This window comes from Ranitomeya variabilis, chromosome 4 (assembly GCF_051348905.1).
Source record: "Ranitomeya variabilis isolate aRanVar5 chromosome 4, aRanVar5.hap1, whole genome shotgun sequence".
Classification (NCBI taxonomy): domain Eukaryota; kingdom Metazoa; phylum Chordata; class Amphibia; order Anura; family Dendrobatidae; genus Ranitomeya; species Ranitomeya variabilis.
Window position 1 is genome coordinate 681,260,325 of NC_135235.1, and position 15,615 is coordinate 681,275,939.

General features: G+C 45.5%; 1 protein-coding gene across 2 annotated transcripts in view; it reads left to right on the top strand.

Moving 5' to 3' along the window:
* LOC143766347 (uncharacterized) overlaps positions 1-15,615 on the top strand; it is a 149,341-nt gene that overhangs the window by 15,554 nt on the left and 118,172 nt on the right. Inside the window, exons 2-6 of one of the 2 annotated variants that reach the window (XM_077253968.1) lie at positions 8,915-9,064; positions 9,194-9,373; positions 9,457-9,580; positions 9,662-9,759; positions 9,970-10,060. In XM_077253968.1, the coding sequence (XP_077110083.1) occupies positions 8,987-9,064; positions 9,194-9,373; positions 9,457-9,580; positions 9,662-9,759; positions 9,970-10,060 (571 nt within the window). In that variant the 5' untranslated portion in view covers positions 8,915-8,986. The remainder of the gene's footprint in view (positions 1-8,914; positions 9,065-9,193; positions 9,374-9,456; positions 9,581-9,661; positions 9,760-9,969; positions 10,061-15,615) is intronic. The other variant, XM_077253966.1, reaches the window with a different exon arrangement.

The window sequence follows — 15,615 nt, forward strand, 5'->3', positions numbered from 1 at the left end:
ATGCTGAGATCTCATCTCCTGAGATTTTGGTGCCGAGATCTCCATCTATGCATGCGCCGCCCCCAGCCGCCAGCCATTTTGTTAGAAAAATCAGATGTATATAAAAAAAAAAGGTCAGAATAAAAAAATGACCACACTACACTAATGCCCTCCCTAGAAATTTAACTGGCGCTAACTATTCTTTTTTTTTTGTAAAAGAAAAACGGACGTCACCAACAATACACCATACGCGCCCCTAATGCACTACCTAAAAATTTACTGAACGCAAATAATTATTTCTTATGCAAAAGAAAAACGGACGTCACCAACAATACAACGTACGCTCCCCTACTGCACTACAAAAAAATTTATTTGTCACAAATAATTCTTTTTTTGTGCAAAAGAAAAACAGATGTCACCAACCATGCAACGTGCGCTCCCCTAATGCACTCGCTAAAAATTTACTCGATGCAAATAATTATTTGTTTGAAAAAGAAAAGCGAACGTCACCAACAATGCAACATGCGCTTCACTAATGTTCTAGAAATTACCGGGCAATAACATTTATTTATTTTTTATGCAAAAGAAAGATGCCACCTCCCTATCTATATCATTACTCTGTATGATTTTTTTTTCTCAAAATCGGCCGTTAGCAACCACTGAATTCCGCTACTTCAACACGTTACGTATAAAATTACTGCGCACGTTTTTTGTTTTCTCAAACACTGCGTCGAAAGTGAACAAACACTGCGTTTTCGCAAACACTGCATTGAAACACTGCGTCCGCTGCCCTCGTCCGTCGGCACATTGCGCCAACGCTTAGGCTACTTTCACACTAGCGTTAACTGCAATACGTCGCAAATTCGTCGTTTTGCCGAAAAAACACATCCTGCAAAAGTGCTTGCAGGATGCGTTTTTTCTGCATTGACTAACATTAGCGACGCATTCGCGACGCATTGCCACACGTCGTGCGATGGTTGCGCCGTGCTGTGGCGGACCATCGGGAGCAAAAAACGTTACATGTAACGTTTTTTGCTCCCGACGGTCCGCTTTTTCCGACCACGCATGCGCGGCCGGAACTCCGCCCCCAGCTCCCCGCACCTCACAATGGGGCTGGAAAAATGCATCCGCTGCCCCCGTTGTGTGGCGGAGACAACGTTAGCGTCGGGGACCTCGGCCCGGCGCACCGCGACGGGCCGAACCCGACGCTAGTGTGAAAGTAGCCTTAGCGACGACCCTGTACCGACGGAAGTGTGAAAGAAGCCTAAAGGTACCTTCACACGAAGCGACGCTGCAGCGATAGCGACAACGATGCCGATCGCTGCAGCGTCGCTGTTTGATCGCTGGAGAGCTGTCACACAGACCGCTCTCCAGCGACCAACGATGCCGAGGTCCCCGGGTAACCAGGGTAAACATCGGGTTGCTAAGCGCAGGGCCGCGCTTAGTAACCCGATGTTTACCCTGGTTACCAGCGTAAAAGTAAAAATAACAAACAGTACATGCTCACCTGCGCGTCCCCCAGCGTCCGCTTCCTGTACTGTGTGAGCGCCGGCCCTAACAGCAGAGCGGTGACGTCACCGCTGTGCTTTTACTTTCACTTTAGGGCCGGCGCTCAGTCAGAGCAGGAAGCGGACGGCAGGGGATGCGCAGGTGAGTATGTACTGTTTGTTTTTTTTTACTTTTACGCTGGTAACCAGGGTAAACATCGGGTTACTAAGCGCGGCCCTGCGCTTAGTAACCCGATATTTACCCTGGTTACCAGCGTAAAACATCGCTGGTATCGTTGCTTTTGGTGTCAAACCTGACGATACACGCCGGTCTGACGACCAAATAACGTTCTGAACTTTATTCAACGACCAGCGATATCACAGCAGGATCCAGATCGCTGCTGCGTGTCAAACACAACGATATCGCTATCCAGGACGCTGCAACGTCACGGATCGTTGTCGTTCTCGTTGTAAAGTCGTTTCGTGTGAAGGTACCTTTATAGAGAGCTGAGCAGCCCATAAAGGCACTTGTAGATCACTTCATATGATCAAGAGGGGAGAAGGCCCTACGCATATCGACATACAGAGGTGACCATCCCCCTGAGGAAGACACCTCTGTGCGTCAATACACGTAGGTCCTTGTTAACTTATTAACCTTTGTCTTTTTAAATTTTTTTTAAACTTTCCTGTGGTTTGCATCGATGTGAATACCTTTCCAATAATGACAAAAGTATTCTTGGAGTGATACCTTTATTGGCCAAACAGAAAATATTTGCTTGCAGCTTTCAGAGCACAGAGGCTCTTTTTTCAGGCAGGATTACAAATGAATTAATAAGAAAAAGGAACATTTAAGAGATATTACAGCAGGAAATTTGTTCATAAGGTGGGAGGGGTGATGCCTCCTAAAGATTTCACCTGCGTATTACCACCTGCAGATTCTTATTGAGGAGCAGGTGTAAAACGCTGCAGAATCTGCACAAACAATTGACATGCTGCGGAAAATACAACGCAGTGTTTCCGCATGGAATTTTCCGTAGCACTGTACTGTACAACACATGGAAAACTGCTGCGGATCCGCAGCGTGAAATCCGCAAGGTGTGCACATACCCTTAGTTATCTGAAGTCTGTCTGGTGGAGGTGTGAATTGTATCCATGTAGTGACTCATAAGTCCAGGTGTTAACATGAGTCCTAGTGTCAAAGAATTGAACATCTTTATCAGTTTGAATTCCCAATTTTTTCCCTCTCAGCTGTCCTTAAAATTACTTTTTAGTATTAGGACGTTTAAGTCTGTCAGGCCGGTTTCACATGTAAGTGGCTCCGGTACGTGAGGTGACAGTTTCCTCACGTACCGGAGACACTGACACACGTAGACACATTCCAATCAATGTGTCTCTGCACATGTCAGCGCGTTTTTGCGGACCGTGTGTCCGTTTGGAAAACACGGAGACATGTCAGTGTTCGTGGGAGCACACGGATTACACGGACCCATTAAAGTCAATGGGTCCGTGTAAAACATGTACCGCACACGGATGTTGTCCGTGTGCCGTGCTGGAGACAGCGCTTACAGTAAGCGCTGTCACCCCTGTGTGGTGCTGAAGGACCCATAGGGGTGGAGCCGCATATTCATCAGCTGTAATGAGCGGCACCACGTGACCGCTCATACAGGAGAAGCAGCGGAGAGGAGAGAGGAGACATTGCGGGAGCTAGGTGAGTATTTCTCTGCATCTGCAAGGGGCCAGGCGGCGCACTGGGGATGGGAGGAAACCAGTAAAGTTTATTTTTAACAAACAAATAGAAAAAATTGATCTTTCATCTCTTCTCTCCAGCGAACGCTGCGGGGGAGAAGAGATGAATTAAGCATTCAGCACCACACAGGGGGGACAGCGCTTACTGTAGCGCTGTCTCTCCTGCACGGTCCGTGTGGTACCCAGGCGGCACACGGCTGCCGCACGTGTGCCGCACGTGTGCCACACGGATGGCCTACGTGAGCTCATGGACACACGAACACGGATAACTCCGGTACCGATTTTTCCGGTACCGGAATTATCTGGACGTGTGGGACAGGCCTCATACTGCGTCCAGGTCCAGAGAAATGTTTTCCCACAGGCGTGTCCATTTCATTCCTGATAGTGTGTCAGTTTAGATTCATCCTTGTTTGTAGTTTTTGCATGGTTTTCCCAATATAAAGGACTCCAGGGCACCTTGTACATTCTATCATGTATACCACATTGGAGGATGTACATGAAAAGAAATCCATGACCTTATAGTCCTGGTTTGTGTTTGGTGTGTGGACTGTATTTGTCGGTAATATGTGGGTACAAGTTTTGCATTTTTATTGTTACATGGGAATGTGCTCGTCACTGATGGTGATGAGAGACTTCTGACAAGGTGATTCCTTAAAGCCCCTTTCTATCAGTCGCAATCCGTTGAATTTTGAAAAAAAACGGATCCAGCGACTGATGCCACTGGATCCATTTTTTTTCTCATAGACATGGATTGCGATGGATGGCCTCACGTTTCATCCGTCGTTCGTCGGATCTATCCGTCGTTTGCTAGAATGGAAGCCTATGGGTGCTGGATCCGTCAAATGATGGAATCCGGCAATGGATTCCATTTTTTTAACTGAGCATGCTCTGCTTGTTTCGGATCTAGTTAGCCAGACCCCTAGTCAGATCTGTCGAAAAAATGAATCCATCGCATCAGTTTTTCACATTCTGCGACGGATCCATTGATCCGTCGAGCCAATGGATTGTGACTTACGGCAAAAAACTAATGTGTGAAAGGGGTCTAAGTTAGGGGGCTGTTTGTAGGACAGAAGTGGTAGCTCTGGGAATATTTCTTTCAATTTGTGGCCCCTGTGGAATATGGGTTGGAGATCAGCACCAATTTTCCTTAGGATGCTCGTGGGGATTGTATGTGACCACAAGAGGCACCCTGTTGTTGTCCTCCCTCAGTCTGTAATCCATGAGGCTGCTTCTTGGGATCCTTGTAGCTCTGTGGATATGTTCATCTATTACCAGTGGATGGTATCCTTGTTGTAGAAATATATTCGATAGTAATAGCCGGACATCCTGTGGGCTTATGATAAATTGATGCTTGTAAGGTGTTGTCCTCGACATCCCCCCACATAGAGTATAATGTTTCCACAGTACCGCCATCCCCCACACAGTATAATGTTCCCTCAGTACAGCCACCCCCCACACACAATGTTCCCACAGTACCAGTATCCCTCTCACAGTATAATGTTCTCATAGTACCACCATGCCTCCAGAAAAAGTATAATTTATGCACAGTACAGCCATCTCGCCACACACTATATAATATTCCCACAGTACCGCCATTCACCCGCACACAGTACAGTGTTCTTCCAGTAGCGCAATCTACCCCCACACAGTATAATGTTCCCACAGTACCGCCATCACCCACATATAGTGTAATGTTCCCACAGTACCGCCATCCCCCACACCCACAGTATAATATTCCCTCAGTACCTCCATCTTCAATTAAATTTTGCAACATTTGAACATATTTTTGGGGGGTGTATTTCATGCAGTATATGAACGCATACAGATGGGAAAATGCCCCCAAAAAAGCATCATATCCAGAGGAAAAAAAAACCTGTATATGGAGACATTGGCCTCAATTAACTCGTGTCTTGGTGTTCTTACAAACAAGCTTTTATAAAAGCCTCAAACTTCTCTGTGTGACTTAGACCTGGGATCTAACGTGATAGATGATTACAGTGCGGGGAAGTTAGGAAACATTCATATAGACCAATGATTTTCAACCTTTTTTGAGCCGCGGCACACTTTTTATACTTAAAAAATCCCGGGGCACACCACCAACCAAAATGGCACAAAATGACACTAAAACAGTACATATTCTACATATAGTTAATAATATAGATTCTAAATGTATTTATACTCACTCAGTGTGAAACCTGGGCCTGTTTCGATAAACACAAAAGGGATATCCTGGCAGGAATGGTGGAAAGACACACACAAAGCTCTTCCTCAACAGTTCTCAGTCTCTCCCTGTTTTTAGTTTTTATCGCAGTCAAGCTTGAGAAGCCCAGCTCACATAGATATGTGGTCGAAAATGGGAGCAATGTCAAAATAGCTTTGTTGGCCAGAATGGGGAACTCCTTGGAGTGGTACTGTGCAGTGTATATATACAGGGGAGAGGTACTGTGCAGTGTATATATACAGGGGAGAGGTACTGTGCTGTGTATATATACAGGGGAGAGGTGCTGTGCAGTGTATATATACAGGAGGAGGGGTACTGTGTGGTATATATACAGGGGAGAGGTACTGTGCAGTGTATATATACAGGGGAGAGGTACTGTGCGGTGTATATATACAGGGGAGAGGTACTGTGCTGTGTATATATACAGGGGAGAGGTGCTGTGCAGTGTATATATACAGGAGGAGAGGTACTGTGGTATATATACAGGGGAGAGGTACTGTGCAGTGTATATATACAGGGGAGAGGTACTGTGCGGTGTATATATACAGGGGAGAGGTACTGTGCTGTGTATATATACAGGGGAGAGGTGCTGTGCAGTGTATATATACAGGAGGAGAGGTACTGTGTGGTATATATACAGGGGAGAGGTACTGTGCAGTGTATATATACAGGGGAGAGGTACTGTGCGGTGTATATATACAGGGGAGAGGTACTGTGCTGTGTATATATACAGGGGAGAGGTGCTGTGCAGTGTATATATACAGGAGGAGAGGTACTGTGTGGTATATATACAGGGGAGAGGTACTGTGCAGTGTATATATACAGGGGAGAGGTACTGTGCGGTGTATATATACAGGAGGAGAGGTACTGTGCAGTGTATATATACAGGACAGGAGGAGTGGTACTGTGCAGTGTATATATACAGGACAGGAGGAGTGGTACTGTGCAGTGTATATATACAGGACAGGAGAAGTGGTACTGTGCAGGGTATATATACAGGACAGGAGTGGTACTGTGCAGTGTATATATACAGGGCAGGAGGAGTGGTACTGTGCAGTGTATATATACAGGAGGAGTGGTACTGTGCGGTATATATATACAGGAGGAGAGGTACTGTGCAGTGTATATATACAGGGGAGAGGTACTGTGCGGTGTATATATACAGGAGGAGTGGTACTGTGCGGTGTATATATACAGGACAGGAGGAGTGGTACTGTGCAGTGTATATATACAGGACAGGAGGAGTGGTACTGTGCAGTGTATATATACCGGAGGAGTGGTACTGTGCGGTGTATATATACAGGAGGAGAGGTACTGTGCAGTGTATATATACAGGGGAGAGGTACTGTGCGGTGTATATATACAGGAGGAGTGGTACTGTGCAGTGTATATATACAGGACAGGAGGAGTGGTACCGTGTAGTGTATATATACAGGGCAGGAGGAGTGGTACTGTGCAGTGTATATATACAGGAGGAGTGGTACTGTGCGGTGTATATATACAGGAGGAGTGGTACTGTGTGGTGTATATATACAGGGGAGAGGTACTGTGCGGTGTGTATATACAGGGGAGAGGTACTGTGCGGTGTATATATACAGGAGCAGTGGTACTGTGCAGTGTATATATAGGACAGGAGGAGTGGTACTGTGCAGTGTATATATACAGGAGGAGTGGTACTGTGCGGTGTATATATACAGGAGGAGAGGTACTGTGCAGTGTATATATACAGGGGAGAGGTACTGTGCGGTGTATATATACAGGAGGAGTGGTACTGTGCAGTGTATATATACAGGACAGGAGGAGTGGTACTGTGCAGTGTATATATACAGGGCAGGAGGAGTGGTACTGTGCAGTGTATATATACAGGGGAGAGATACTGTGCGGTGTATATATACAGGGGAGAGGTACTGTGCGGTGTATATATACAGGAGGAGAGGTACTGTGCGGTGTATATATACAGGGGAGAGGTACTGTGCGGTGTATATATACAGGGGAGAGGTGCTGTGCAGTGTATATATACAGGAGGAGAGGTACTGTGTGGTGTATATATACAGGGGAGAGGTACTGTGCAGTGTATATACTTCAACAGCCGCCCAGCCCAGGCCCCCAGCACCTGTCCTGTATATATATTATATACACTGTATCTATACAGGCTGTGCTGGGGGCCATGGGCTGGGCGGCTACTGTAGTATATATATATATATATATATATATATATATATATATATATGTCAGCTGCAGCCGCCCAGCCCATGGCCGCCCCAGGTCACCCAGGAATCTGCCTGTGCCTGATAAGTTCAGCACTGCAGCAGCCAGGAGAGCAGAGCAGGAGAACTCTCCGCCCATAATGTCACGCTGGCTGTGTCCTTAACCCCTATGTGTGCCTGGCCCTGCACTGACTGAGAAGATGCTTGTGCCAGGCAGCGCAAATTGAAAGGGTAGAAAGGGTTAAAACATAGTTTGGGGAACTTTCCCCGCGGCACACCCGACCATGTGTCGCGGCACACTAGTGTGCCGCGGAACACTGGTTGAAAATCACTGAATTATAGACGGCCGGTGGTGATGGAGTCAGTGACGGACTCTGGCCAAATATGTTTCTAGCGCCGTAGCAGAAGATGAAGATGTCGTCCTAATCATGAAGTAGTTATTTCTCCTGTCACGTGTAATGAATATCTCCTGCAGTATTGCTAATGCCGATTCCAGTGTCGGTAAATGAGAGGAGAATTAGCGTTATGGAAGATGAGTCTATGAGAAACGTATTCAGCTGCCGACTCCGAGGAAGAAACTGCTTTTTGTCTGTGGTCTAAATATATAGGTTTTATTAGTAGATGTAAAGAAGAAAACTAAACACTGTAAAATAACAAAAATATCACTGCTGCTTGGGTCCTCGCTAGTGATGAGCGAGTATACTCGTTGCTCGGGTTTTCCCGAGCACACTTGGGTGGTCTACAAGTATTTAAGACTGCTCAGAGATTTAGTTTTCCTTGCTGCAGCTAGATGATTTGCGGCTACTAGACAGCTTGATTACATGTGGAGATTTCCGAGCAACCAGGCAACCCCCACATGTACTCAGGCTGGCTAGTAGCTGTAAATCATCCAGCTGCGGCGATAAAAACTAAAACTCCGAGCAGTCATAAATACTCAGAGACCACCCGAGCGTGCTCAGGAAAACCCGAGCAACGAGTATACTCTCTCATCACTAGTCCTCGCCAGTCTTTTTTTGTATTTTCTGGTCAGTCCCAAACATCTTGTGATTCCTACAGCCAATCAGTTGCCGAAGCAGTGAGTTACATAGCCAGAGATTTGGAACATGGAGGACATGTCTTAGTCAGCAATTCAACTTATGTTCCAGTCCATACAAGAATAGAGAATACAACATCTATACATTTTAAATCCTGATATGTTTCCCCTTATTATCTCCAGTAATTGTATTATTACACAGGATTTTTATGATGTTACATCGACTCATCTTCTCATACAGGTCTCTACAATATCGGATCCTCTCAGTGAAGATCTTCTGTATAAGAGAATTTTCCTGATTTACCCATTAAAGATGGATATGGAAAGAGACAAGATGGCGGAGAGGATATTACACCTCACCCTAGAGATCATCTTCCGGCTTACTGGAGAGGTAAGAGATTCTGATGACGTCACATTACATCATTCTTATCTATGGGAATAACAGATGGACAAAACTGGAGAGGTGAGGACTCTTGAAATGTCTGTAGTGAGATTTATTAATGTGTCTCTCCATAACCAGGATTACACAGTATTGAAGAAGACCTCTAGTGAGGGCTGTGAGGCCCCTGTCTCTGAGGGATGGGGAAGACCCCTGAGCCCAATCACGGGGCCTCCTCCTCATCCCTTAATACATGAGGACATCAATGACCAAAAGATCTTAGAACTCACCTACAAGATGATTGAGCTGCTGACTGGAGAGGTGACACTACTGGGAATGCTGGGACATTATACAGTAACGCTATGAATGTATTGCAGGGATGACGGTATCATTGTATGTGTCAGGTTCCTATAAGGTGTCAGGATGTCGCAGTCTATTTCTCCATGGAGGAGTGGGAGTATTTAGAAGGACACAAAGATGTATACAAGGACGTCAAGATGGAGGTTCTCAAGCCAATGACATCACCAGGTAATAGACAGGACTAAATACACGGCCTATAATTATCTGTATGTAAAGAATTAATTCAGTCCCTGTTTGTGTTTCTTCCAGATCTATCCAGTAAGAGGACAACACCAGAGAGATGTTCCAGTCCTCTTCGTCCACAGGACTGTAAACAAGAAGATCCCAATGTTCCTCAGGATCATAAGGTAGATGGAGAGAAGGTGTCATGAGATCTCCCTTATGATCTCCCCTATGATGTGTAGACGGCTGTGAAGGTCTTGTGCTCAGTCTTGTTTTATCCCCCAGTATTATATGATTTATACTTGTGGAATGATAACGGTGGAGATGGCAGGATTAGCGCTGATCATAGATGTGACGTCTCCAACTGTCGGTGACTTTTACAATATTTGTTTCAGGGTGAAGATCTGACCCATATTAATGCTACAGAGACATATGTTTGGGGTGATGAGGGGTATAAAGAGGAGATTCCTACATATGACTACCCAGGTGAGTAGTAAGTAACCACTAAATGCAGAGAAGTCGCAGATTCTTCTCAGTCACTGGCTGTGGCTGCTATATTGATTGTGCAAATCATATCATAATCAAGTGATCACCATTTTGCCTCTAGACCACAACATTCTCCTCTACCCAAAACTGCTCAAATAACTTTGGTCATTGAAAGACCTTTTCTATAGAACTTACAACCTGAAGGACCCACGTATCCTCTGGGATTAGAAGGCGCTGACCATTACCTGCCCAGATCTGTAAACTACAAAGACAAATGACAGCGTACGTAGAATGTGCTGACAAGTTAGAAAATCACTTGAAGAAAAATATTATGATGGGCCTGTAACAGAAAGCAGAGGGTAATGATGCTGTTGGCTTCCTAGAACCCTGATATCTTATTGGATGAATCGACCTTCTTTCCCTTCTGTGCTGCTGAATGTGCTCATATGGTCCCTACAAGAGCAGGTCCAGTCTTTCTGACCAAACTTTGAATTTCTGTATAGTAGCAGAGTTTCCCTTTATCCTGACTTTACAATTTATTTTAAAACTGACTAACTTCAAATAGGATTGTGATAAACTACATTAAAAAATGACACCTGTCCATTATAAATCTCTAAGCTGTTCACCGCTGATGGCTGTAATATACATTTATTTATACCTGCAGGAGATGTGTTGGAATTAGTGATGAGCGAATGTGCTCGCCACTACTCGGTACTAGGCGAGCACCGACAATTTCCAGGATTATTCGGCGGGAGCTCGGGTTTCCGCCCTACAATTCTGGCGCTCTTTACAGCGCCAATGACAATGCAGGGATTGTCAGACATGCACTGTAATACCGCAGCCATCTTTGTTGTAGTACTGCACTGATTGGCTGGCCGCACAGCATCATCAGGTCTATAAGAGACCTGGCACCGCCCTGCTCGGCACATTCCGCTCCGGACTCAGCTAGTGTAGGGAGAACTGCTGCTGAGATAGGGTCAGAATCATCCTTTTAAGGCCGGGATCACACATACGCGAGATACTGCTGAGTCTCGCAGGTGAAAACCCTCCTCAGGCGCCGGCACTCCGGAGCGGATGGTGCAGCCACACAGCAACACATGGAGCTGCACGCTCCGCTCCGGAGTGCCGGCGCCAGAGGAGGGTTTTCACCTGCGAGACTAGGCCGTATCTCGCGTATGTGTGATCCCGGCCTAATAGTTAGTGTAGGTCTGCAACTGTTCAGTCCACAACTCCTGAGAAACCAACAGTCCTTTTTAGGGCTAATTCGGGGGTCATGAGTTTGCAGCGCTAGGTAGGCAGGGGAGTCTATGTGCGCGTATCCACATCAGTGCTAGGCAAGCAGGCACTGTATGAGTACATAGATCACACTGCATACCTCCAAAAGCTCCATTACTGTCTGCTGCTGCGTATTTTATATATAACTAGCTGCAGTTTTCTGTGGCAATTTTTTTTATTCCCTTCACCTTTTATCTGCTCCTTTTATTCTAAAGCAATCCATAGCCCCCTTATTTCTACATTTATTTACTTGGTCACGCTGCAGACTACAGCCAGGTCATTTTAATGGAAGAGCGTGCAAATCAAATTTTTTTTGTCCCAGTCATCAGATGTGAGTGCGCCCCAAATTTTTTTTGTGTGTGTCATAGCCAACTTGTTGACACAATTTAGTTGTGCCGAAAAAAATCAAGGCCACATTTAGCTCAGTCTGTTATCTCACGGTGAAGGCTGGTGTATCTGTGCTGGAAAAATCGTACCTTCGCAGGCATAAGTTGCATAGTTCTGTCTGCTAGCCTTGTTCAACTCTTTTTTTTTTCAAAAAATCTGCAAAAACCCAAAAAATCTTTCATACAACGTGTTATGTCAGGCTGAGGCCTGTTTTTTCTGTGGTGGAAAAATTGTACCTTCGCAGGCATAAGTTGCATAGTTCTGTCTGCTAGCCTTGTTCAACATATTTTAATTTTTTTCAAAAAGTCATCAAAAGCCTCCCAAAAATGTATAGTCTGTTATGTCAGGCTGAGGCCTGGTGTATCAGTGGTGGGAAAATTGTACCTTCGCAGGCATAAGTTGCATAGTTCTGTCTGCTAACCTTGTTCAACTCATTTTAATTTTTTTTTAAAAAAACAGCAAACCCCCCAAAAAAATGTATACAGTCTATTACGTCAGGCTGAGGCCTGGTGTATCTGTGGTGGAAGAATCGTAGTTTTGCAAGCATACATATCATAGTTCTGTGTGCCAGCCTTGTTCTACTCTTTTTTTTTTTATTTTTCAAAATTACACGTACAACAGAAAAGATAATTATACAGTCTGTTATCTGTGGCTGCGGCCTGTATTATCTGTGGTGGAAAAATCATAGCTTTGAAGGCATACTGATCAGATATAATTTTGCTTCAAATAAATACATTTGTGTTGAGCTTTTGAAATAGTTCGGTAGTCCATTTAAAATGGGCAATGTAAGGGGCGGGGAAGTGGATGTGATGCTGATGGTGCATGCAGAGGACGAGGCCGTGGCCAAGCTGAAAGAGGGCCACAACAAAGACCCACATCTTCTTGCGCGACCTTCCTGTCCCAGTTTCTAGGGGATCGCACCACACCACTATTGGAGCTGGAGTGTGAAACTGTTGTTGGTTGGATAGCAGATAATGCTTCCAGTCACTTAGCCACCACCACCATGTCTTCCACACAGTCAAGTCTGAGTAGCCATGAGCCATGAGTGTGGACTGGATATTCATACATGAACATACTGAATAAACATAATTTTTTTACGGGCATGATAATCACTTTTTTTTTAAAATAATGTGGGTGTTGCATCACGAACCACGGTCACCCTGTTGATATGGTGATGGAGGATGAGGAGAAGGAGGAGAACAACAGCAAATAGCCAAAATCAGGAAGCGTATACCCATGTGTGGGTGTGAAGAGGTGCATGGAAATAGACCTCCCCAAAAAAACCCACTGGATTTGAGTTTATGTTATGCTGCTATCATTCGGTGGTGTTGAGAAGTCTGGCCTAATCCAGCCCTTGTTCATTTTTATGAGTCAGCCTGTCAGCATTTTCAGTTCACAGACTGATATGCTTATGAGTTATAATTCCAACCAGCTGCAATAAAAACCCGCTCTGCCAAAATGCTAGCAGCAAGGCAAGCCAGGACCTCCAAGGCGTAGAGAGCAGTTCATGCCACGTGTCCAGCTTGCATACCCAATAATTATAAGGCACAGAGGAATCACGGAGGACATTGGTGCAGTCAGCAAGGTACTACCTCATCATGTTCCCAAACGTTGCACTCTTTGTGAGAGTACCCCACGCCTCAGGGCCTGTGAATGGGGGGGGGCTGAGAAAACTCTCCCAGAACTTTGCCAGTGTTCCCCTGCCTCTGCTGGATTGGAGTTGTATCTCTCTCACCTGTACTCCTTGGTTGTCCAATGAACTGTGACCTCTGTCACCAGCATTTTCAGGTGGGAATTTATTTAATAATTCCCCAACAAGGGCCTTCTGATACTGCCCCATTTTAGTAGACTGGTCTGCCTTGGGAATAAGAGATAGAAAGTTCTTCTTGTAGCGTGGGTCTAGAAGAGTCACCAACCAGTAATGACTGTCACCCAAAATTTTGAAAACACGAGGGTCACGGGAAAGGCAGCGTGACATAAAGTCAGGGATGCGGCAAGACTTCCGTGTCCTCACTAAGAGGATGACTGACCATGCTTTCCTCCTCCCTGTCCTCAGGTCATCCACGCTGAACAGACAGTATGACAGTTGTGGAGGTAGGACCGTCTATAGTGCATGAAACTAGCTCCTGTCATGATCCAATGCCCCTTGAAAAAGATGTGGAGGATGGTCTCATAAAAAAAATATCCATTATAAAGGAGCGGGTCTCCTATATTTGTAATGCCCATACACTAAGTGTATGGGCTGACAAACATTTCCCCCTGGGGGGTACACATCAGCTTTAAAAGAAAAAAAAAATTACGGCATCATAAACACCCTTGCCAAAAACTAGAGTGGCTGTTGCATCATAGAATACATTCACCCTCATGATCTAGTGGTGGTGTCTGAAGAGACGTGGAGGATGTCCTATGAATCTTTTCCCAATTTAAAGGTGCGGGTCTCCTATAGTTGTAATGCCCATACACGAATTGTATGGGCTGACAAACATTTTTCCCTGGGGGGTAGATATTTTTTTAAACATTTTTACGGGCATCATAAACACCCTTGCAAAAAACTAGGGTGGCTGTAGCATCACAGAACACGTTCAACCTGGTGTACTAGTGGTGGTGGATGATGAGGAGAAGGAGGATAACACCAAATAACCAAAATCTGGAAGCGTATACCCATGTGTGGGTGTGAAGAGGTGCATGGGATTACATCTTCCAAAAAAATACACTGTATTGGAGGTTATGTTTCGCTATTATCATTCGGTGGTGTAGAGAAGTCTGGCCCCATCCAGCCCTTGTTCATTTTTATGAGTCAGCCTGTGAGCATTTTCAGTTGACAGGAGGATGCGCTTATCAGTTATAATTCCCCCAGTAGCACTAAAATCTCGCTCTGAAAAAATGCTATCGGCAGGGCAGGCCAAGACCTCCAAGGCGTTAGAGAGGCAGTTCATGCCATGTGTCCAGCTTGGATACCCAATAATTGTAAGGCACAGAGGAATCACGGAGGACGTTGGTACAGTCAGCAAGGTACTCCTTCAGTATCTTCCCAAACATTGCACTCCTTGTGACAGTACCCCGCGCCTCTGGACCTAGGCGATGGGAGTGTCTGAGAAAACTCCCAGAACTTTGCCAGTGTTCCCCTGCCTCTGCTGGATTGGAGTTGTGTCTCTCTCGCCTGTACTCCTTGGTTGTCCAACAAACTGTGACGTCTGCCGCCAATGTTTTCAGATAGGAATTTTTTTAATAATTCCGCAGCAAGGGCCCTCTGGTAGTGCAGCATTTTAGTACACCTGTCTGCCTCTGGAAGAAGAGATTACAAGTTCTCCTTGTAGCATGGGTATAGAAGTGTCACCAACCAGTAATGAGTGTCACCGAAAATTTTGATAATGCGTGGGTCACGGGAAAGGCAGCGCAACAAAAAGTCAGCCATGCGTGCCAGACTGCCAACAGGATAGCTGACCATGCTGTCCACCTCCTCACTGTCCTCAGGCCATCCATGCTGAACAGACGGTATGACAGTTGTACTTGTAGTACTGTCTATAGCACATGAAAAGTTGTTCCTGTTCTTCCTCCTCTTCCTCATTGTCTACCAATCCACGTTGGGACGACATGAGGCTTGGCTGTGTGTTATCACCCTGTATGGTTCCTTGCTCCATGTGCTTGTGCACCACCTGCAATACATCCTCTTTCATTATGATCAGAGAGCTTTCCAGAATGCAGAGAAGCAGGATGGTGATGCTAATCGCATTGTCACCGCTCACGATCTTGGTGGACTCCTCAAAGTTTTGTAGGATGGTACATATGTTTGACATCCATGTCCACTCCTGAGGTTTTATGTGTGGATTCTGACATGAATAACGACGGCCTTGTTGATGCTGGTAGTGAACAACTGCCCTATTCTACTCACA